General features: G+C 37.3%; 1 protein-coding gene across 1 annotated transcript in view; it reads right to left on the bottom strand.

Annotated features, from left to right (window-relative positions):
- Window positions 1–24,626, bottom strand: part of sli (slit guidance ligand) — a 113,280-nt gene that overhangs the window by 64,031 nt on the left and 24,623 nt on the right. The window contains exon 2 of the mRNA XM_076133444.1: window positions 7,928–8,152. Coding sequence (XP_075989559.1) covers window positions 7,928–8,097 — 170 coding nt within the window. The 5' untranslated portion in view covers window positions 8,098–8,152. The remainder of the gene's footprint in view (window positions 1–7,927; window positions 8,153–24,626) is intronic.

Raw genomic sequence — 24,626 nt, forward strand, 5'->3', positions numbered from 1 at the left:
GGCTTGACCGATTTTTACCAAATTTGAAATGCGTATTCAGTAGGTCTAAGGATCGGCCAACATCTATTTTTCATGCCCCTAAGTGACACGTTTTTTTTATTTTTATGGCAAAACAACGTTTGTCGGGTCAGCTAGAAAAATATATGTCTGCCTCCGTGGCGCAGTGGTTTAGGTCGCCACGCCGATAACACGTCGGTAGGTCGTGGGTTCGATTCCTACACGGGACAATTATTTGTGCGATCCACAAATAATTGTTTCGGGTCTGGTTGTACTTTGTGTCCGTTGTTTGTTTGTTTGTAAAAGTCCCCGCGACACAAGAGCAATTATTAAGGCGGGAGGCGTCTTTAAAACAAATACAAACGTTTCCCTGATAGTTACAAACATACAAAACTATATATTAAGTCGGGGAAAAAGTCTTTTCGCATTATAGTATGTATGAACTTGTAATAAAATCTCTTTGACTTCAAGAATCACAAATGAGTACACGGTTCATTAGGTTTCTTTCAGTGAGCTCGTGAGGTACCCAAATATCGAGCTTTTAGTGTAGAGAAAAGATTTTATTACCAGTTCATACATACTATAATGCGAAAAGACTTTTTCCCCGACCTAATATTGTTAAACTGGTACTAAAGACTTGTGTTGTTCGCAGTACAACACATTCTATAGCAGCCCGAACTATGCACAACTTGGTAGAACTTAAACGATATTTCTAATTGTTAGTTGCGAACTATTTGCGATACGATTAAGATAGAATACTTGGTTTAACTGATTTGTATTGTATGTATGTGGTCCAGGGTTTAAACTTAAAGAAGTGACTTTCCGTGTTTGAGTGAAAAAATAATTGTTCATGTTTGATTCCGGGTGTTTTACTAAATATATCATTGGGCGACTCACACACGGTCATTTGATTTCAAATAGAGCTTGTACTGTAACTAGACAACTGATAAATGATCAGAAGTTGTAAATACATACTTATATAGCTACATTAACAAGCTCAGAACAGATACTCGTGCTCATCACACAAATATTAGTCCCGGGTGTGATTGGAACCACACGCGGCGCTACGGTTATTGCGGCGAGGTGACCACGTTAACCACACAGACAAACGTGCAGTTTGGTTATCTAAGATTATAAGTGGATTTTAGAAATATTTATCACTTGTTATAACGATGAAGGAAAACTTCTTAAAAATGCCTCTAAGAAAACTGGATGACAATTTGAAAAGGCAATTACTCATAATTTAATTTAATTCCATTTATCTATTCAAAATTAATCTATAAGTATGATTTAAAAGAGTATTACTAACCTATTTGAACCCCTATGTAATAAATATCAATAAAACCACACCAGCAAATATCTAATGCAATATTATTGCGCTATTTATCATACGGGGTCGGCAGAAGCAATTATATGGAACATTAATAATGTAAACGGCGAAACGATACCGTTGCCGTTTTGGCAAGACGATATTTCGAATGTGTTTCATATTTATTTTTCACACGTAGATTTTCCAAAATTACTGTGTTGTATAGGTCCGATAGACAGTCGCTGCATGTACAATACTGGTATTCAGCTGCATCCGGTGAGACTGGGAGCTGACTACAACATAGTTGGAAGAAAGGCTAGACTGTTTGATTTATTTAGATTTTCAAAATAAGTCTATCTGATCTTCTGCATGTTTCGATATTATTTTCTTGCCAATTTTATTTACTGTAGTCTAATAGTTAACAAGTGATGGAGAAATAAGTAGATTGAGTGTTTGTCTGAACTCATGTTGTGTTAACAAGTTAGACTTGTAACGTGTTCGAAGCACGGAGACGCTCAGCTCAAATATCACTGCACGTACATCTATGTAATGTACAAGTTAACATACTGAGCGTTTACCACACGGTGAGCGTTATAAGCTCCATGTTATAGGTAAATAATAAATACAATCCACACACGGCCATCTGATTACAAACTAAGCAGGGCTTAAGCAACTAGACTGATAAACATACTTATATACTTGTAAATACATACGTATATAGATACATTAACCAGCTCAGAACAGATACTCGTGCTCATCACACAAATATTAGTCCCGGGTGTGATTGGAACCACACGCGGCGCTACGGTTATTGCAGCGAAGTGACCACGTTAACCACTGCGACAAACGTGCCGTTAAGATTGTTTTTGTACAAAGATTTCCTCTAAAATTAAGCCCAACTACTATTTAATTCATTTAGCTAGTACCAAGGCGTGGACACTGCGGATTTGGCCCTAGGCCAAGAGCGCTATGCGGGGCCATTGATCAGCCGGACCCATTGAAAACTGCCTGTGATATATTTGCGAAAATTACCCCGAATATACTCCCTTTTAAACCATTTTTAAAGGATTTCACAGGTTTTTCTTTTATACTAGCTGACTCGCGCAGCTTCGCTTGCGTCACATAAGATAGAATGGGTTAAAAGTCTCCCCGTTTTTGTAACATTTTTTACTGATACTCTGCTCCTATTGGTCGTAGCCTGATGATACATAGCCTATAGCCATCCTCGATAAATGGTCTATCTATCACTGAAAGATTTTTTCAAATCAGACCAGTAGTGCCTAAGATTAGCGCGTTCAAACTAACAAACTCTTCAGTTTCTTAATATTAGTGTAGATTAGTCGTCGTCCAGCAGTCGAAATTCGACTATAATTAATTTAAATTATAAGTAATTTAATATCGAAATCTATGACATTCAGTAAGAGATCTTACTGAAGAAAGTAAACATATAAAACGGTGTCTATGTCAGTGCTCTATGTATATAGACAAATGTCAAATACGTGGCAGTGTGTGTAATGTTTTATTTATTGTTCTTTATGAAGGCGTGATTTTATATATATATATGTATGTAACTAAACGACGAATTAATTAAATATATTTATTACATATAAAAATCTCCTCCCGTTATGAGAGAAATTAAGAGAAATCACGCCGATCAAGTGAGACTTTACATTCCTTCAAAAAATGTTTCAGAATTATAAGAAAGAAGTAAATTAAAACACTTTTGCTTATACCCTTAGGGAATACTATCGTGATGTTATATAGTATATTGGGATATTAGAGACTGTGTGAGAGAGATGGAAGATGGTAGATAAGGAAACGTGATACGGTGACTGTGTTGATTTGAAATTGTAGGACAAGTATTTGTGTGATGAGCACGAGTATCTGTTCTGAGCTTGTTCATGTAGCTATATAAGTATGTATTTACAAGTATATAAGTATGTTTAACAGTTATTTGGTTACAGTACAAGCTCTGCTTAGTTTGTAATCTAATCAACGGTTTTACTAAAATATCATCGGACAACTCACACATTGTCACTTGATTCCAAACTAAGCAGAGCTTGTACTGTAACCAAATAACTGATAAACATACTTATATACTTGTAAATACATACTTATATAGATACATTAACAAGCTCAGAACAGATACTCGTGCTCATCACACAAATATTAGTCCCGGGTGTGATTGGAACCACACGCGGCGGTATTATTGTGGCCAGGTGACCACGTTAACCACACAGACAAACATGCAGTTAAAATATTGTCCTTATAAAAGGCGTATTTCTGCTCACCCCACTTAGCCTAAGGCACCCTCTTCATAAAGCGTTTGAGACTAAATCACGCGGACAAATCCTTTGTACTATTACGCTTTATATTAAATGAGAACAAGCAGAAAACTTTGTCTTTGACTATTGAAGAAGCTGTGTATTTTCAGTTTGATTGAGATTTGAGTTTATTTTGAATGTTCTTTGTTTAGTTTTTGTGTGTAAATGGCTGAAATGGTTTTGATGAAATTTGGCAAATTGTTAGCATAATATATTAGTTGACACACATAGCTTTGCTCGCGTTTCTCCAATTTGAGCCTCTTAGGGAAATATATTATTGAAAGAAAAAAATAAAATTAGATTATTTCTTTCGAAAATATATACATGTTTGAACCTGAGTCTTCATTGTCTTATTATTAGTTAAAAAATATAGTTAATATTATATATTGAATATACATAAGTAATTTACCGGGCCGGGACTCGAACTTCGTCACTGAATATTCGTATTTTCATGGATTTTCCAATACCAGTATTCGATTGCACATCTAGAGGTCCCTGCTTCAATTCCCGGGTCAGAAATAAGGCTTTAGTAAATTATATTAGCCTGTTTGAATTTTCTTTGAATCTTGTAATGGTAACGATGTATGTATTTCATAAATCTCTGCCCACACCTTTGTGTACAACAAGCGTGATATTATGTATGTATTCTCTTCTTTCTCTCTCATCGTATGGTTAGTGGTCAACCTAGTGTCAAAGTTGTTCAAGGCGCCCGAAGGCATTTGACATGGCTAAACGACTGTTATCTTAATAGACAACAACCGGGACTGACTTTTTACGTGCCCTCCGAAGCACGGAGACGCCCAGTTCAAATACCACTATGCGGTCACCCATCTATGGAATGACTGCGCCAAGGTTTGCTTAACCCACAGATCGTTTACCGAACGGTGAGCGCAACTGGCTATGGGTGTATTCTCTTAAAACGGGTGAAGTAGCATACAAAAGCTAGTTTTAAAAAACCACCCTTAAATAATTATTACCCTACGATTTACATAACCACGAAAGGCGACCGGAAATGCAAATTTTCTTTTTTATCTGTACCGGAAGTTCTTTGTTTAATTTAGGAAAAAGAGCCTTTTTATGAATATGTATGGTTTATTGCCTCGCTTCGTGTAGGGGGAGGTTCTCCCCCCCTTTGGTGAAAAACTGAGGTACTGCATCGTGGCTCTGTATGCGTATTATGTATTTCAGTTGACAACTAGTGTACGTCAAATTGATAGTCACTTTGTCCCAAGAAGAAAATATTTTATTGGTATTACAGAATATATAATTCTCGTAATTTCATTGCTCATATACCACATCATCATTTTTTAATAGTTAATATAGTTTAGACACATTACAAATATCAACATTTTATATGTTTTTCCGATTTTCAGACACCGTAATTGGCTGCGCAAAATTTGACAACGACCCAGTCACTATTCAGTACATTGGAAGAGCTCGTGGTTAAGTAACAACAGCCGTTAAATCTCTGAGGTTAAGCTACGCTTGCCGAGGTTGTCCTGTGGGTGGATGACCATCTTATACATAAAGAGTTCCTCCGTATTTCGGAAGGCACGTTAAATTTTCAATTCACACTTTTTCAGTGGTTAACAGTAGTCAGAAGCTTGAAAGTCTGACAACCAGTCTTACTTAGTATCGTGTTATAACCCAGGTAACTGTGTTGTGACTTTCAAGCTTCTGACTACTGTTAACGACTGTCAAAGATCTTCGAAAATGACAGCCCACAATTTAACTTGCCTTCTGAAACACAGGGAAACTCAATACGTATAAGACGGTCACCCATCCACAGGACAACCTCGGCAAGCGTAGCTCTTCCGGCACACTAAGGAACGTATAAAATGGTTACCCATCCACAGAACAACCTCGGCAAGCGTAGCTTACCTTTAAGATCGGCCAGCGCGGCTGTTGTTAACTAAGCCACGAGCTCCTCCACAAGTTACAAGAACATTTGAATCAATCTAATATATTTCGCGGTGAATAAGTTGTTTATACAGTGGACATATTGGCGGCACGTGTCATGACAAAGGAACTACTAATATGAACCCACCCTTAGATACAGATAAGTACAAAAGTGTACGGGAACAAAATAAATTTAGTAGTAGTACCCTTGTTCCCAAAATAATTCCTGGGGTAAAAGTGCGTATTTGTGCCTGTCCAACTATGTCGGAGTCAGCTTCCAGTCTCACCGGATGCAGCTGAATACCAGTATTGTACATGCAGCGACTGTCTATCGGACCTCCTCAACACAGTGACCTGGGTTATAACACGATACTAAGTAACACTGCTTGTCAGACTGTTCTTTGTTCTTGAAGCTAGAGAGATTTTATTACAAGTTCATACATACTTTAATGCGAAAAGACTTTTTCCCCGACCTAATATGTAAAAGCCTTACCTACAGACAAATGTTTTAGAATAACTTTCCTAACAATTTTGCTATCGATATTACTTTTATAAAAGGTAATCGGAACCCTACTGTTCATAGAGTGAGAGAAATGTAGACGCGTCTTGACAATCCATACCAGCTGACCCGCGCAACTTCGCTTGCGTCACATAAGAGAGAATAGGTCAGAATTTTACCCGTTTTTGTTACATTTTTCAATGGTACTCTGCTTTTATGGGTCGTAGCGTGATGATATATAGCCTTTAGCCTTCCTCAATAAATGGGCTATCTAACACTGAAAGAATTTTTCAAATCGGACCAGTAGTTCCTGAGATTAGCGCGTTCAAACAAACTAACAAACAAACAAACAAACTCTTCAGCTTTATAATATTAGTATATATGCGAAATTAACTCTGTCTGTCTGTCTGTTTGTTACTCAATCACGCCTAAACTACTGAATCGCCGAGTGGTATAAGTTGATATATCCCACGTATGTAGTTGCAGGATCAAACCCGAGGCAACACACTCACCGGTCGATAAACGATCAGTGGGTTAAGCAATCTTGGCGCGGACATTCCATAGATGGGTGGCCGCATAGTGGTATTTGAACTGAGCGTCTCCGTGCTTCGGAGGGCACGTAACAAGTCGGTCCCGGTTGTTATCAATACGATAACATTCGTTAAGCCACGTCAAAGGCCTTCGGGCTTGAACAACTTTGACACTAGGTTGACCACTAACCATACGACAAATAAATGATGATGATTCAAATAACTCAGGCAAAGCCGCGGGTTTTAAGCAAGAAAGTCAAGTCTACATTTAACAAAGTCTTTCCATATTTTTATGGGTATTTCCTCCCCATGTTCTGAAACTCAACGTATTAGGGTTTATTACTATGGGTTTCTCACCCCCGATCAATGGGGTGTTCGCGGAAAATTGCTATACATGTACCAAATCAATATGTTCAAGTTTTGGGGTAGTTTTTTTTTGTATAAATTGTAGTTTTGGTGGGTTTATTATGGGGTTGAAAAATACGTTTATTTTTAAACTAGTTCTCTTCAATATTTTCCGCGTGAAAACATTTTCCGAGGTTAATAATGTTTTTTGTGGCAATGTAGGTTATAAGATATATTGTGTGTACTAAATTTTTATCAGATTTTTTTAAGGAGTTTTAACAGTAATCCACACTTAATATTATAAACTAGCTGACCCGCGCAACTTTGCTTGCGGCACATAAGAGAGAATAGATCAAATTATTACCCGTTTTTGTAACATTTTTTACTGCTGCTCTGGTCCTATTGGTCGTAGCGTGAAGATATACAGCCTAAAGCCTTCCTCAATAAATGGGCTATCCAACACTGAAAGAATTTTTCAAATCGGATCAGTAGTTCCTGAGATTAGCGCGTTCAAACAAACAAACAAACAAACAAACAAACAAACAAACAAACTCTTCAGCTTTATAATATTAGTATAGATGTGTAGCAATAAGTCTGTGTTCTTACAGTTAATCTACTTTACCAATTTTGTTGAGCTTTTGCATAAATATAGCTATAAATCTTAGGCCTAACTCAAGCAATGTCCTTTCCGAAAATCGACCCCCTAAAGGGTTGAAATAGGGGATAAAACATTCTAGACAAAAAATCTTTTTTTTCTCACATCTTATATCCTACTGATATTATAAATGCTAAAGTTTATGATAATGTATGGATGGGTGTTTGTTACTCTTTCACGCAAATACTACTGAAACGATTACGACGAAATTTGGTATATAGGTAGATAAAGACCCAGAATAACACATAGGCTACTTTTTATCTCGGAGTTCCCGAGGGATCGGGATTTACACCGGAATGGTTTCCACGCGGATGAAGTCGCGGGTGGCCTCTAGTATCTTATATATATTTATTATTCTTATATACTCACAATCGATGCGAATCGGTCGGCAATCTCTTCGGAACGTGCAACAAGCCTCTATGCGCACAGTCGGCGGCAGACGATCGGCAACTACACGCCCACGGACAGTTCGCGCCGCGCGTAACGTGAGCTGCAAACAGCAGCAGAGCGCACGCTAGCGTCACACGTAGCGTATACATCGCGGCAGACCGCGAGGCTAACTTTACGCGAATGTTGTTAGGTCATTGTTGTTATCTGAAAAGAAAAACTAATATTAGGAAAGATATTTGTTAAAATTTGTGGCAAACTATTTGCGGCAAATTGTTAGCTGGCGAACAGAATAAGGCAGACTATTTAAAAGTAATTTATTTAAGAACCTATTAGTCGCAGATTGTTTGCTAGCTAACTGTATGTGACGGTTTAACTAAGTATTTTACTCTAAAAATGTTCCTAGCTGTCTATTTTTAGCAAATTGTTAGTATACAAATTGTGTGTAGCAAAAGTGATACATCTGTAACCATAACTTAGCGCTTTTCAGCGCACGTTGAGTACTGAAAAACTGTGTAACACTAAAATCATGCAAATGTTTTAAAACGCTTAAACTTAAGTATAAAATAATCAATTGACAGCAAAAACATCAATCCTACTAAATTAGGTCGAGCCGTTACCTAGATAACTAACAAACATACAAACTAACACCATATTTTATTTCCATACATACTAACGCCACGCCTACAAAATCCCATAAAAATTCCCATAAAAATATTTCATCACTCAGGCACCGAACCCCGGCCCTCAACGGGCCGATTAAACAGCAATAAAGCACAATAGCTCTTTACACCGGTTGACTGAACCGAGAATCGAAGTTGCACTCTTTTGTAAATAATTGTTCTTTTGTCTTAACACATTTATAGTGTGAATTATTCTTTTGAAATAGTTTTTTTTGAACACCCTTTTTGATGTATAGGGTGTTGCTTTTTTATTTTATATTAAAAAAATAATTAAAATATTAGGTCGAGGAAAAAGTCTTTTCGCATTATAGTATGTATGAACTTGTAATAAAATCTCTTTGGCTTAAATAATCACAAATGAGTACACGGTTCATTAGGTTTCTTTCAGTGAGCTCGCGAGGTGCGCAAATATCGAGCTTTTTTTGTGTAGAGAAAAGATTTTATTACAAGTTCATACATACTATTTATAATGCGAAAAACCTTTTTCCCCGACCTATTAAATAGATTTGGCTTGTGACTACGCTCATTTTGTATATAAGAGCCTATTTATGTATCCGATGTATTTATCTATCAGTAGACCAAAGTTTTATCCAAATCGGTTTATTCGTTTAAGCTTAAAAGACGGATAATCAAGTTGTCTCTCGCATTTATTTATAACGTAGTTAGTATAGTGGGCTCTAGGAATAAACCATTCCATATTACGGAAAGAGACCCTTGCCCAGCAGTGGGATAGTAATAGATTTTTAATATCACTACATAGTTTAAAGCAAAGTCTGTCGCGTCTGTCTCTATGTCTGTATGTATGCTTATATCTTAAAAACTACACAACGAATTTTGATGCGGTTTTTTTAATAGATACTGTAATTGAAGGGGAAGGTTTATGTGTTAAAGTGATGTTGTTTAAACCGGGCAAACCGGGGCGGGCCGTTAGTTATTAATAAGTATGGAATAACATCATGCATGTTTTACCAAAAGGTATAGGTAGAAGTGTATAAAATACAATCAAGTTTGCATACCTTCAAGAACTGTTAAACAACTCTCAGACATGCAAGGTTTCCCTTCACTATAATAATTTATTTCTGTTATTAATGATTTCGAAAAGTCATTAGTGTTTAGTGTGAAGAGCTCGTGGCTTAGTTAACAACAGCCGCGCGGATCGATCTTTGAGGTTAAACTACGCTTGCTGAAGTTTTTATGAGGATGGGTGACCGTCTTATGCATATCAGTACCCCCGTGTTTCGAATGGCACGTTAAATAGTGGATCATTTTCAAAGATTCTTGACAGTTGTTAACAGTTGTCAGAAGCTTGAAAGTCTGACAAGCAGTGTTACTTATACTCTTTAAAATATAGCTTGATTAAAATGACAGTTTAAGCAAAACAGGGAACACAACTTTGTAGTGACGTCTAACGAGTATTACAAATTGAAACACGAAAAATCTGTCTTGTCTAGCATTATAACTATTTTTTAAATACAGATCCTCAATAAGAAATCAGAATAATTCAATATAATCAGCCTTAAAACTAAAAATCAGTACTATTTTCTTTAGTCTTAAAAATAAACCTAATAATTTTCAACCTCTCTACAAGGCTACGTCATGTTGCAAAAAATTTAGTGAGGAGACACAATAGATAAGAGTAAATCATCTGATTAATCGTTAATCGCGAAGTACACTTTGATACTATTCGTGACCAAGAATTAATAATTAATCTCCAAGATTGTTCCAGCGATTCTGATGACAGCGATGAGGATGATACTGATTTAGGATGCGCACCATTAACTGCGCATCCCATATTACTATCATCCTCATCCCTATCATCAGAATTGCACCATTAACTGAATAAATTAATTTTATTTAACTGTTTTCATTGTTTTATTTAATTGATCCTAATTAATACTTAACTAGGAGAGGTCTCCGTGCGGTGTTAAAAGTAGGGCTGGTCGTCCTATACGAATTTGCTTAAACAATAAGATTCACAACAACAATTCGTAAAAAGCTAATTCAAAAATAATTGAATCGAATATAATTATTTTAGATTCGATTTTTTCGCTATCGATTTTGATCAATAGTTCTACAACCCTAGTCAAAACAGTTTGACATCTGTCATTCTAATCAAGCTATATTTTAAAGACTATAGTATCGTGTTATAACCCAGGTAACTGTGTTGTGGAGGTCCGATAGACAGTCGCTGCATGTACAATACTGGTATTCAGCTGCATCCGGTGAGACTGGAAACCGAACCAACATAGTTAAATAATCGTCCCGGGTGTGATTGGAACCACACGCGGCGCTACGGTTAATGCGTCGAGGTGACCACGTTAACCACACAGACAAACGTGCAGTTATATATCAGCTTAGCCATTCTTCCAACTATGTTGTAGTCAGCTTCCAGTCTCACCGGATGCAGCTGAATACCAGTATTGTACATGCAGCGACTGTCCATCGAAACTTGAAATAATTTTGTTTCAACCGGGAACTTTATAAAGCAGTAACAGTCAACTTCTGCGCTATAGAGTCACTTATAAAACACATCCTGTATAAACCTTTTATATAAAATCAATTATTTTACAAAATGCACTCAAAGAATCAACCATGTGTGAAATTGTATGCTTACGTCACTATTTTAGTGGTTTATTAACATCTGTTGAACATAAAGTCCCTGGGGACTTCAGTCCACACAAGTTTTTAAAGTCCCTTAAATAGTCCCGCTCACCGTGTGGTAAACGCTCAGTGTGTTAACTTGTACATTACATAGATGTACGTGCAGTGATATTTGAGCTGAGCGTCTCCGTGCTTCGAGCACGTTACGAGTCTAACTTGTTAACATAACATGAGTTCAGTTAAATGCCAATGGTATAAGCTGATGCTGTCGGCAGAGTATCTTACTTCTTACCGCGAAGTCTCAGGTTTGGTTTCCTAGTTCGGGCAAAGTAGTATTAGTCTTTTTCTAAATTATACAGGCGTGGTATTGTATTATACATAATTTGTGAAAATTTCAGCTTCCTAGCTATTACGGTTTATAAGGTATAGCCTGGTGATAGACGGACAGACAGTGGAGGCTTAGTAATCTATACCTACTAATATTATAATCTATACTAATATTATAAAGCTGAAGAGTTTGTTTGTTTGAACGCGCTAATCTCAGGAAATCCTGGCCCGATTTAAAAAATCGTTTAGTGCTAGATAGCCCATTTATCGAGGAAGGCTATAGGCTATATATCATCACGCTACGACTAATAGGAGCAGAGTACCAGTAAAAAAAGTTACAAAAAAGGAAAAATTTTGACTCATTCTCTAATGTGAAACAAGCGAAGTTGCGCGAGTCAGCAAGTAATAGTATATTATAATACAAGAAAAAAGTATATTATGGTTCCGTTTATAGCCCTTGGGTACGGAACCATAAAAGCAGAAAAATAAATATTAAAGGGCTAATACAACAAACGTTTTTTTCCCCATTTTTTCATAATTCTTTCACAGTCTGAAACAGTAGTACCAATTTGTAAGAAACTCCAAGTGAATTCAATGAGTAAGGTCGCGCCGGATCAATTGCCAGCATTGGAATTGAATTTATGGGTTCGACGCCCGGGTGGGTACATTGTTCGTAGAGTAATTGCTTTAGTATTTTATAAGCTTCAAGCTACCTTTATGGTATAATCAGAGTTGTATGGTTACAGTCGTTAACTGCTATGGTGGTCTGCAATGTGTGTAATTTGTTGAAATATTCTTAGTAGCAAATCGAAGTTCGTTTTCGAAGCCATTTCTGTAATATGAATAACTAGCTGACCCGCGGGACTTTGCTTGCGTCACATAAGAGAGAATGGGTCATATTTTTCCCCGTTTTAGTAACATTTTTTACTGGTACTCTGCTCCTGTTGGTCGTAGCGTGATGTTATATAGCCTTATAAATAGGCTATCCAACAGTAAAATAATTTTTCAATTCGCACAAGTAGTTCCTAAAATTAGCGAGCTCAAACAAACAAACTCTTCAGCTTTATAATACTAGCATAGATAATTACTTGAAGCGAAATACGGGGATCGCGGTGAAGAAAAAATTTGCATGTTCAAAAGTTGTTTAACACATTTCTTGAGGGCATGCAATGTCCTCAACCCGCACTTGGTCAGCGTGGTGGACTCAAGGCCTAACCCCTCCCTCATTACGAGAGGAGACCCACGCCCAGCAGTTGGACATAAACGGGTTAAATTTATTACATTTTTGATTATTCATTTTGAAAGAAGGTCAGAACCCGAGATTAACCGAGTTACAGGTACATTACAATATAAATTAATTATAGAACATTGTAAGATAACAAACATTCACATTATGCTAGGGGTTGCGATTGAATGAAGGTAATGCTCACTGGCTGTTAGGAGAGTTGGTACCTTGTCATTAAATAAATCAAGCTTGTCATCAGATAAAAATAATATTATTAATAAGTGTTATTTTAGATCACAGGCTAGACCACAGAGGCATTATACAGACAAAACCAGGGCACAAACATATAATATACAAGTTAATATTAAGATGCGCAAGCGCCTATAATAACAGTCGTAATGATAAAAAACACCACGCTCAAGATATGAGCGCTAGGGTTGGCACGTTCATAAAAAAATATTTTTTATTCCAATCACACCCGGGACTAATATTTGTGTGATGAGCACGAGTATCTGTTCTGAGCTTGTTGATGTACCTATACAAGTATGTATTTACAATTATATAAGTATGTTTATCAGTTATTTACAGTACAAGCTCTGCTTAGTTTGTAATCAGATGACCGTGTGAGTTGTACAATTATATTTACATTATTTATGTTTTCATCATCATCACAGTTTTACAATAAAATTACAATGCCTATAATTGACATACATAATATCACGCCTATTATACCCAAAAGTGAAGGCTAGTATATGAAATACACCAGTGTTTAGTTTATAACATTGTAAATCCCTTGTAATCTTCAATGTATATAAATTTCTTCCGTTACTGAGTGACTGATGTACAACGCACAGTGGAAACTACTGAGCGTACAAACTTAACATTTGCTATGAACATTCCTTAGTAAGTGTAGAGGAGCACTAAGAGAGGATTTTTGGACATTCCGACTCGAAGAAGATGAAATCCCACGCGGGCAAATCTAGTTAAATATAAATAATATTTTGTTTTTTGTCGTGGCACCCCTAACGACGGTATGCACTTAATATTATCATTGCGCCTCGCACTAATGGAGCTGAATGCATATGGAAGCTAAATTTGTTTACATCTGACCTCTGGTTATTATCCAAACGCTACAAGACGTTTGTGACGCAACGCAATGCAACGTATACGATGTTGAAGCCGTCTCTTCTCATAAGCAAGCTTTCCCGAAACGGACAAAAGAATACAATACATGACTATTTTAAATACTTTGAGCGAAGTTTACGTAATAGAGGATATTTTGAATTTGAAATAAATTTAAAATTGATATTTCTTACAAAAAAAGAACCGGTCAAGTGCGATTCGGACTCGCGTACAAGGTTTCCGTACCAAAAATACGAAAAAGACACTTTTATTATTGAGGACCCCCCTTAATATATTTTATTTAAATTGTTAGTATTTGCTGTTATAGCGGAACCGAAAATACGCATACAATATCATTTGTGCAAAATTTCAGCTTTCTAACTATCACGGTTTATGAGATACAGCCTGGAGACAGACAGACAGAGGAAATGGCCAAAAGTTCATAGTTTGGAAGGACCGAAGGGGGTCTTTCTATTCTATTCATTTTTCTTAACCCATTGCTGTCCCACTGCTGGGCAAGGGGATTAGGCCTTGAGTCGACCACGCGGGCTAATTGGATCGTGCAGGCCCTCAAATTACTATTTTAAAAAAATGGGATGCTTAGTTTAAGGTAAATGCCCGCGTTAACACACTGAGCGTTTACCACACGGTGAGCGAAACACAAAAGACCTTTAACTCCCAAGAAATAGTTACCGAAAACACGACATTTGTTTCAAAATAACCATGAAAACTATTGAATAAAAACAGTAGCTTTCTCTCTACTTTGTTTGTATTGTATAACAACAAATAGTAGTAAAAAAAACATGTCGTTTTTAATTAAAACGTCGTTCTATGACAGTACCCCGCTGGGCTGAGAGAGTTCCTTAGTTGAGTGATTAAAACTCGGAGAGCATGTAAAGCCGTCAGTCCTGCGCCTGAGCTCTCACTGGTCGTGTCGGTTATCCGTCCCACCAAACTATGAGAGTGATGGAATAGAGAGTGTATCTGTGTATTGTACACAACACACTATAAACCAAGTCCTGCAACGTTACCGGTTTCTGAAATGCTCATTGCAAACGGAAATCGGCTAAGAAGACTTTATTATTTTATATTATACTCGGCCATTGCAATCGTGTGAACTTATGAAATACGTCAAAATAAAAGATGGGACAATTTACATTTAATTTATCGTATGGTTAGTGGTAAACCTAGTGTCAAAGTTATTCAAGTCCCAAAAGCCTTTGACATGGCTTATCGACTGTTATCTGTCAATAACAGGTACTTTGACGTGCCCTCCGAAGCACGGAGACGCTCGAGAAAGCACCGTTAACGCAATCATTCTATAGACGGGTGATCACATAGTAATATTTGAGCTGAGCGTCTCCGTGCTTCGAGCACGTTACAAGTCTAACTTGTTAACATAACATGAGTTCAGACAAACACTTCAACTACTTTGACACTAGATTCACCACTAACTATACGATAAAAGAAATGTTAAACCACTTGTAACCAAAGTCACATTCAGAAGCTTATTTAAACTTTATACAGAACCATTTCGAAACAAAAAAAAATAACAAAAGAATTTTTAGGCGCGTAGTTTTGACAATACCATTTTGACAGGTCAATTGTATGTTTTTATAAAGGCACAGACGGCTTGTCATTCAGTCTTTTAATTAGTAGAAAAAAATATGATTTATGGTTTTTTATTGTCTGTGGTTCTGTGGCAACGAACTTTGTATTTTCACGCTTGTTAATTTAAAAGGTGGGTAGAGGAGTCATTTTGGTTTATTGTAATGAAAAGAACTAGCAAATTTTCAATTGCGATTTGTTTTTAAGAAATTGTACGATGACGAAATACAGTCATGTTTTGTAATTTTTACTAAAAAACAGTCTCAAAAAAAAATTTTTTAAAGTGGATTGATGGCCTCTGCGGCGCAGTGGTTAAGGTGATAGCCAGACCATTCCCACATGAAACAAAAATTTGTGTGATTCACAAATAATTGTTTCGATTTTTTGAGGAGCTTGTGGCTTAGTTAACAACTGCCGCGCGGATCGATCTCTGAGGATAGGCTACGCTTGCCAAAGTTGTTCTGTGGATGGGTGACCATCTTAAACATATCGAGTTCCTCCGAGTTTCGGAAGGCACGTTAAATTGTGGGTCCCGGCTGTCAATTTCGAAGATCTTTGACAGTCGTTAACAGTAGTCAGAAGCTTGAAAGTCTGACAACCAGTCTTACCGAAGGGTATCGTGTTAAATCCCAGGTAACTAGGTTGTGGAGGTCAGATAGACAGTCGCTCCATGTAAAACACTGGTATTCAGCTGCATTCGGTGAGACTGGAAGCCGACTACAACATAGTTGGAAGAAAGGCTAAGCGATGACAAATAATTGTTTCGTGTCTGCTTCTACTTTGCGTCCGCTGTTTGTATGTTTGTTAAAGTCCCCGTGACACAAGATCAATTCTTAGTGCGGGATTTGTCTTTAAAACGAATTATGAGACGCTCATAGCCAGTTGTGCTCACCGGTCGGTAAACGATCTGTGGGGTAAGCAACCGTTGTCGCGGTCATTCTATAGACGCGACCGCATAGTGGTAATCGAACTGAGCGTCTCCGAGCTTCGGAGGGCACGCAAAAAGTCGGTCCCGGTTGTTGTCAATTAAGATAACAGTCGTTAAGCCATGTCAAAAGCCTTTCGAGCGGATTGAACAACTTTGACACTAGGTTGACCACTAACCATACGATAGATAGATAGATAGAACGAATTATAATTTTAGTTAGGCGGTAAGTAACCAAAAACTAAGAAATGCATACTAGATCCAAAGGAATTTGTTTCAATAAGAGCCACGGGTAACTAAGCGGTACTCAATGATATTAACAAGACGACTCCCTCTCGCCCATTGACGTACAGCTGACGACAAAAGCGTCCCTTCTATCTTGCTATGTATACTAATATTATAAAGCTGAAGAGTTTGTTTTTTGTTTGAACGCGCTTATCTCAGGAACTACTGGTCCGATTTGAAAAATTTAAGTGTTAGATAGCCCATTTATCAAGGAAGGCTATAGGCTATATAACATCACGCTACGGTCATTAGGAGCGGAGTAGCAACGAAAAATGTTACAAAAACGGGGAAAATTTTGACACATTCTCTTAGGTGACACAAGCGAAGTTGCGCGGGTCAGCTAGGTTATTTATAAAACTCTTCCGTTACTGACTGATGGACACACAGTCCAAACCACTGGACGGATCTGACCGAAATTTGACATGCAGGTAGATGTTATGACGTAGACATCCGCTAAGAAAGGATAATGATCAATCCTACTACCAAGGCGATAAAATAGGGAATGAAAATTCTGTCGTAATTCACAAACCACGTGGACGAAGTCGCGAGTAAAAGCTAGTATACTTATATATAAAACTCTTCCGTTACTGAGTGACTGATGTACAACACACAGTCGAAACTACTGAGCGTACAAACTTGACATTTGCTATGAACATTCCTTAGTAAGTGTAGACGAGTACTAAGAGAGGATTTTTGGAAATTCCGCCTTTTCTTGAAAAGCCGCGGGCACAATAATGGTGTGTAATAAATAAGCAACGCATTTTTTTTTAACGATTGCTGCCACACTAAGAATTGCTCTTGTGTCGCGGGGACTTTTACAAACCAGACTCGAAACAATAATGTGTGGATCGCACAAATAATTGTTTCATGTGGGAATCAAATCCACGACCTACCGACGCAATAGTGGCGGCATGGCGACCTAAACCACGTTACGGAGGCAATCTAAAAGTTATAATCTTTCAGTAGTTGACATAGTGCATGAAATTTAACACGAGAGCGTCTAATATGAAATTCAGTCGCATCAAATCAGCATATGTCAGTTTATAACAAATTGGCCGCTGTATACTACTGTACCGGTCGCGTGTGTGACGTCCATCTTACTTACAACCACTTAGGACCCTTCACGCTTGCTGTTTGAAACTGATGTCAGCAGTTGCAACTGATTTATAGTTTCTAAGTGCGAATTTAGTAAATTTTTTTTTAGTTTTTTTTTTTAAATGATTAACCCCCGGTTTCTGAGTACATTTAGCGGTAGTTTATCCATTCATTAGCGCTTTTTTGTAGGAGTTTTGACGCTATTGAATAGATAAACTGCCGCTAAATGTACCTCAGAAACCGGGGGCTAGTTGGTCTTTGTTTTGATTGGTCAGTGTTTTAAATTAGACCAAAATCCCTTCAGCAGTTTATGAGTTAAAAACAATCATACGTACTTATAAACTTCATAATCTGATGATGTCCTTCTGCTGCAATTATTCCGCTACGGTAGCCGGTATCATTGAAACTGGCCAATGGAGCAGGACTTTGTTCATAGTGTCCAAGTGTGTGACCAATACACAGATACACTCCCTATTACATCACATTAAAAAGCCGTTGGGACGGCTTAACCGACACGACCAGTGACAGATCAGGCGCAGGACCGACGGCTTTACGAGCTCTCAGAGGAACGGAAGCCTACGACCTGAACTTTCTAATTCCGGGCAATGTCTGAGAAATATGGCTTGTCGAAGTCAAATATTCTTTATTTCATAAACTTCATCAAGTATTTGAAATCGTCAAAATATTTTTTATCTACCACCGTTTCAGAAAAGCTTAATCCAGGATTCAAACCCGAGACCTGTGCGCGACAGTCGCATACACTATTAAACGCGCCGCAGAGACAGTCGCATTACTTCATTACATTATTGGGATTGTACAATTTTTTAACGTATTACTTCGGGGACAACATTTTTCAAAAAAAATTACCGTTACAGCATAACAGGTTCACAGACTTTTTATGAAATAAACCCTTTTACAACTCGGGAATCGAACTCCAGGCCTCTAACGTGATGCTCTTCTATTACAATTAGTTATTAATGTTATCTAAGTGGAAGTGATTTATCACTAGCTGTCCAAAATTTAATATGATAATCTTGACAAGTGATGTATGATATAAAATGTACGTGTAACAACTTAGTAGAGAGTCTTGTATACAAGGTTCGCGGTACGGAGGTATACAACATACAGAATGTATAACATCAGTGACTCGGCTTATGCAGCTGACGGTCACCTGTTTCATACACATACTTTATTTTGGAAATACACAGAATTATTTTAGCCCATTACTGTCCCACTGCTGGGCAAGGGTCTCCTCCCGTAATGAGGGAGGGGTTAGGCCTTGAGTCCACCACGCTGGCCAAGTGCGGGGTGAGGACTTAGCATGCCCCCAATAAATGTATTAAACAATTTTTTGGGCATGCAATTATTTCTAATACACACATAACTTCGAAAAGTCATTGGTGTGTTGCCTCGGGTTCGAACCTGCGACCATTTGCGTGGGAGGTACCAACTTATACCACACGGCTATCACTGCTCTATATACAAAATTATTCATTATATATAATTCACATTATATTGATTAATTAATTCAATTCATTATGACAACATGTATGTATGTGAATGAAGCAAGGGATGTTTGTAAGGATCGTACCAAGTGACGTTCTCTGGTCTCTGCCTACCACTATGGGGAAAAGGCGTGATATTATGTATGTATATATTATACTTTTGAACATTTGAAATCTTTTCATGTGAACAAAGTCGCGGCTAGAAGCTAGTTATAACTACTTTTATACCTGAATGAATCAATCCTATAAAATTTGTCCCAACATCTTCAAAATTCAGTCAGCTGTACCTTTTTTGATGCGATTCCTTTTTTTCAACATTAATTTCTAAGTAGCGAAAGACATAGTATGGATATGTCTTCGAATTAAACAAACATTTTATTTTTGAAGGCAACTCCCGCACTAAAAATCTCTTGCGTTAATAACTTTTACAAACATAATCATCATCAGTCTAGCCTTTCTTCCCACTATGTTGTAGTCAGCTTCCAGTCTCACCGGATGCAGCTGAATACCAGTATTGTACATGCAGCGACTGTCTATCGGACCTCCACAACACAGTTACCTGGGTTATAACACGATACCCTTCGGAAACGTTATAATTTTATCTATCCACTAAGTTTAGTGAAAATCCGTTCCGTAACTTTTGCGTGAAAGAGTAACATAGCGGTAGTTTATCTATTAAATAGCGTTTAAATTCATATAAAAAACGCCATTGAATAGATAAACTACCGCTAAATGTACTCAGAAACCAGGGGTAAGAATTGCTCTTGTGTCGAGACTTTTACAAACATACAAACAACGGACACAAAGTACAACCAGACACGAAACAAAATAGTTCCTGAGATTAGCGTGTTCAAACAAACAAACTCTTCCGCATTTATAATATTAGTACATCATATCTATGCTATTCCTTTCCTTAATACATATGTCTACGCCTGTCTCCGCCCGCACTTATCTCCTAACTTGACATGACATGTTTGAACATGGTGTACAGTCGTGAAGATATGTAATATTATATCCTACTAATATTATAAATGCGATAGTTTGTGAGAATGTATGTATGGATGTTTGTTACTCTTTCACGCAAATACTACTGAACCGATTACGATGAACTTTGGTATGTAAGTAGCTGAAGACCCAGAATAACACATAGGCTACTTTTTATCCCGGAGTTCCCGAGGAATTGGGATTTACACGGGAAAGGTTTCCACGCGAACGAAGTCGGGCGGCCTGTAGTATTTAGATATATTTGAAACAAGTTTCCTATCTATATCTATACTAATATTATAAAGCTGAAGAGTTTGTTTGTTTGTTTGTTTGAAGGCGCTAATCTCGATAACTACTGATACGATTTGAAAAATTATTTCAGTGTTAGATAGCTCATTTATCGAGGAAGGCTATAGGCTATATATCATCACGCTACGGCAATAGGAGCAGAGCAGCAGTAAAAAATGTTACAAACACGGGGAAAAATTTCACCCATTCTCTCTTATGTGACGCAAGCGAAGTTGCGCGGGTCAGCTAGTTATGTATATAACTGTACTAACTCATGATTATAGAAAATTAACCTAATTTCTATATCAAATATGTTGAAAGAGTTATAATCTCAAACATCCTTTTCGTGACATCATTTCAAGTTAATGCAGATTTCCTTTGCGATAAAAAATGTACTGTTTGAATGAAACGCTACTTTGTACATACATACATACATACATACATACATACATACATACAAACATATATACATACATACATACATAAATAAAATCATGCCTTTTTCTCATACGGGCAGGGATAGACCAGAGAACGTCACTTGGTACGATCCTTACAAACTTCCCTTGCTTCATTCACATACATACATTGTCATACATGTTGTCATACAGGACCAATGGATCTTATTAATATTCAATCGTATTTTATTATATTTCAATAGATACAATAATACATTCTTAATATCACACCTGTTATACCTTACGGTAAAGGCAGAGGTATATGAAATACACCCACGTTTTGCCATTAACAGTTATAGAGGTCAAAAACTATATAAATAAAAATGATTTACGAAAATGTATGTACGAGCAGTACAAATAAAACAATAAAATGAATAAAAATTAAATTATGTTTGTATTGTATGGGATCGATGGGATTTAAATTCCCACGGTAATAGAATCAACGAGATAATATTGTACTAGATATACTCAGATGAAGTCGGGCCAGCCCGCTAGTTGGTAATAAAAATTAGGAAATATCAATAGCACTTTGCCAAACCCGGGAATCGAACGTGAGACGTCACGAATAGTCACGATCAGCAGTCGTATTCCACCACAGACCACAGTGGTACGATGATAAACATAGATACATAAATATGTAGACCATATTCCACTAAATGGTTTAAACTAACGAACCTTTGATGCTATCTATTAGAGACAGAGGTCACAAACATTTTATAATAATTTATATAACTTTACTGACCCGAACGGCACTTGTGATTACATAATCAAAAAATCAAAATCGAAATTAAATAATTTAGTGATTTAGGTAAAAATTAGACACTTATGATAGACTAGCTGAACCGGGCAACTTCGCTTGCGTCACATAAGACGTTTGTGTAACATTTTTTACTGGTACTCTGCTCCTATTGGTCGTAGCGTGATGACATATAAATAAATGGGCTATCTAACACTGAAAGAATTTTTCAAATCGGACCAGTAGTTCCTGAGATTAGAGCGTTCAAACAAACAAACAAATAAACAAACAAACTCTTCAGCTTTATAATATTAGTATAGATTACTATAGATAACAAACTTATAAGATAGTTTTTTTTTGTTTAGAAAACATTCACAATATTATTATGATTTATTTTTCTTTTTTTGATCTCTGTCCAAACAGTTGAGCACCCCTGTTTAGTAACTCGATCATTTGATTCATATCTATCCACGGTCGCAGTTAGTTAACATTGTGCTATTGTAAGAGAGGATCAGTAGACCTCTCGTCGATATTTCAGTATTTTATCCGAAGGTATATGAAATACACTCACGTTTCGCCATTAACAATGTTAGTCCCATGTAATAGAGGGCGAGTAAGTCATATACCGGGCACTGAAGTGTTTGTCTGAACTCATGTTATGTTAACAAGTTAGACTTGTAACGTGCTCGAAGCACGGAGACGCTCAGCTCAAATATCACTGCACATACATCTATGTAATGTACAAGTTAACATACTGAGCGTTTACCACACGGTGAGCGGGTCTTGTTTTACTAATTAGCGACTGACAAAGATCTTTGAAAACGACAGCCAGACCCTCAATTCAACTTGCCTTTCAAAGCACGAAGACGCTCAGCTCAAATACCAATTCTGTCACCCATCTATGGAATGACCGCGCAAAGGTTTGTATGACCCACAGATCGTTTACCGACCGGTGAGCGCAACTGGGTGCCTTAATAAGTAAACATTATTACTCTTGTAACGGCAACAACCAACCCGCATAGTGACTGACGTCACAAGGCCTGAATCGCGCTATCGAAGTTTGCACTGCAACTGACTATATATACAAGTTCCCGACTACAACAGTCGGGCAGCCTAGGCGCACCAGGCATGATCACCTCGCCTGGTCGGAGGATCCTCCCTTTGTGTTGGAGGAACTTGATCACCTCGTTCCTCTACACTCTATAGCCCTTATATCTAAAAATAATTCCCTACTTTTATTTAAACAAAGGGTCCCGAAATATCGACATACGTGCATCACTACCCGTTAAGAGATTTATGGACATTCGTCGCATTCCAAACATATAGCTATCCTTGTTACACCTACGGTGACATCGCTATGAAAGAGCGAGACGAAAGATAAAAAGAATTTGTAGGATTTTCGTGTTGAAAACTAGTTGTTATGTGTGTTCGTTGAAAACTGTTGTGTTTTTAAATAAATAGAGATTTTTTAAACTAACTTAGGCGCTCATAGCCATTTTTTCTCACCGGTCGGTAAACGATCTGTGGGCTAAGCAACCGTTGGCGCGGTCATTCTATAGATGGGTGACCGTATAGTGGTATTTTAAGTTTCCGTCTCCGACTCTCCGTGCTTCGGAGGGCACGTTTAAAGTCGGTCCCGGTTGTTATTAATTAAGATAACAGTAGTTAAGCCACGTCAAAGGCCTTTCGGGCTTGAACAACTTTGACACTAGGTTGACCACTAACCATACTATACATAGATAGGGCAAAGAAAGACATACACAGATCATATCGGTGATGTCTTGTAAAAAGGTCAGGTGTTCGTAACCGACGGTCCTGTATGACAACATGTATGTATGTGAATGAAGCAAGGGAAGTTTGTAAGGATCGTGATCGTGGTGTACTAACCGATTTAAAAAAATACCATGTTTTAATTTGTCAAAATTTAAAAGACATCTTAGAACAGTAAGCTTTTCATATTATTATTCTAAAAAGGGCAATAGTAATAAAATCCGTTATAACAAAAAAATATCCGAATATTTTTCGTTCTTTCTTAGGGTTCCGTACCCAAAGGGTAAAACGGGACCCTATTACTAAGCCTCCGCTGTCAGTCTCCAGGCTGTATCTCATAAACCGTGATAGCTAGAAAGCTGAAAATTTCACAAATGATGTATTTCCGTTGCTGCTATAACGACATTATATATCAGCTTAGTCTTTCTTCCAACTATGTTGGAGTCAGCTTCCAGTCTCACCGGATGCAGCTGAATACCAGTATTGTACATGCAGCGACTGTCTATCGGACCTCCACAACACAGTTACCTGGGTTATAACACGATACTAAGTAACACTGCTTGTCAGACTTTCAAGCTTCTGACTACCGGTAACAACTTAAAGATCTTTGAAAATTACACCCACAATTTACCATACCTTCCGAAACACAAAAGAACTCGATATGTATAATATGGTCACCCATCTACTGACAAACCTCAGCAAGCGTAGCTTAATCTCAGATCGAACCGTGTTGTTACAAGTATTGAACTAATATTCAGTGACATTCTTCACGACATCGCACAAAGGGGGTCCCCAGAGAGACTATTGTGTTCGCCCCTGTATAGTCAATTATTAATTTTATTAAAATGGGTTCGTTGACCTTTCACAACTGAGTGCAAGAGAATTTTGACTAACCATTAGATAGTACGATGATTTAGTTTATATTCTAGAAATCTATACATCTACTAGCTGACCCGGCAAACCTTGTTTTACCATATAAATTATACTAAAATGGCTATTTAAAAAAATATGAGTAGGTAAAGTAAAAATTTAGGATTGTACGTATTTTATAATGCCACATTATTATATAAAA

This window comes from Anticarsia gemmatalis, chromosome 29 (genome assembly GCF_050436995.1).
Source record: "Anticarsia gemmatalis isolate Benzon Research Colony breed Stoneville strain chromosome 29, ilAntGemm2 primary, whole genome shotgun sequence".
In the NCBI taxonomy this organism is placed as follows: Eukaryota; Metazoa; Arthropoda; class Insecta; order Lepidoptera; family Erebidae; genus Anticarsia; species Anticarsia gemmatalis.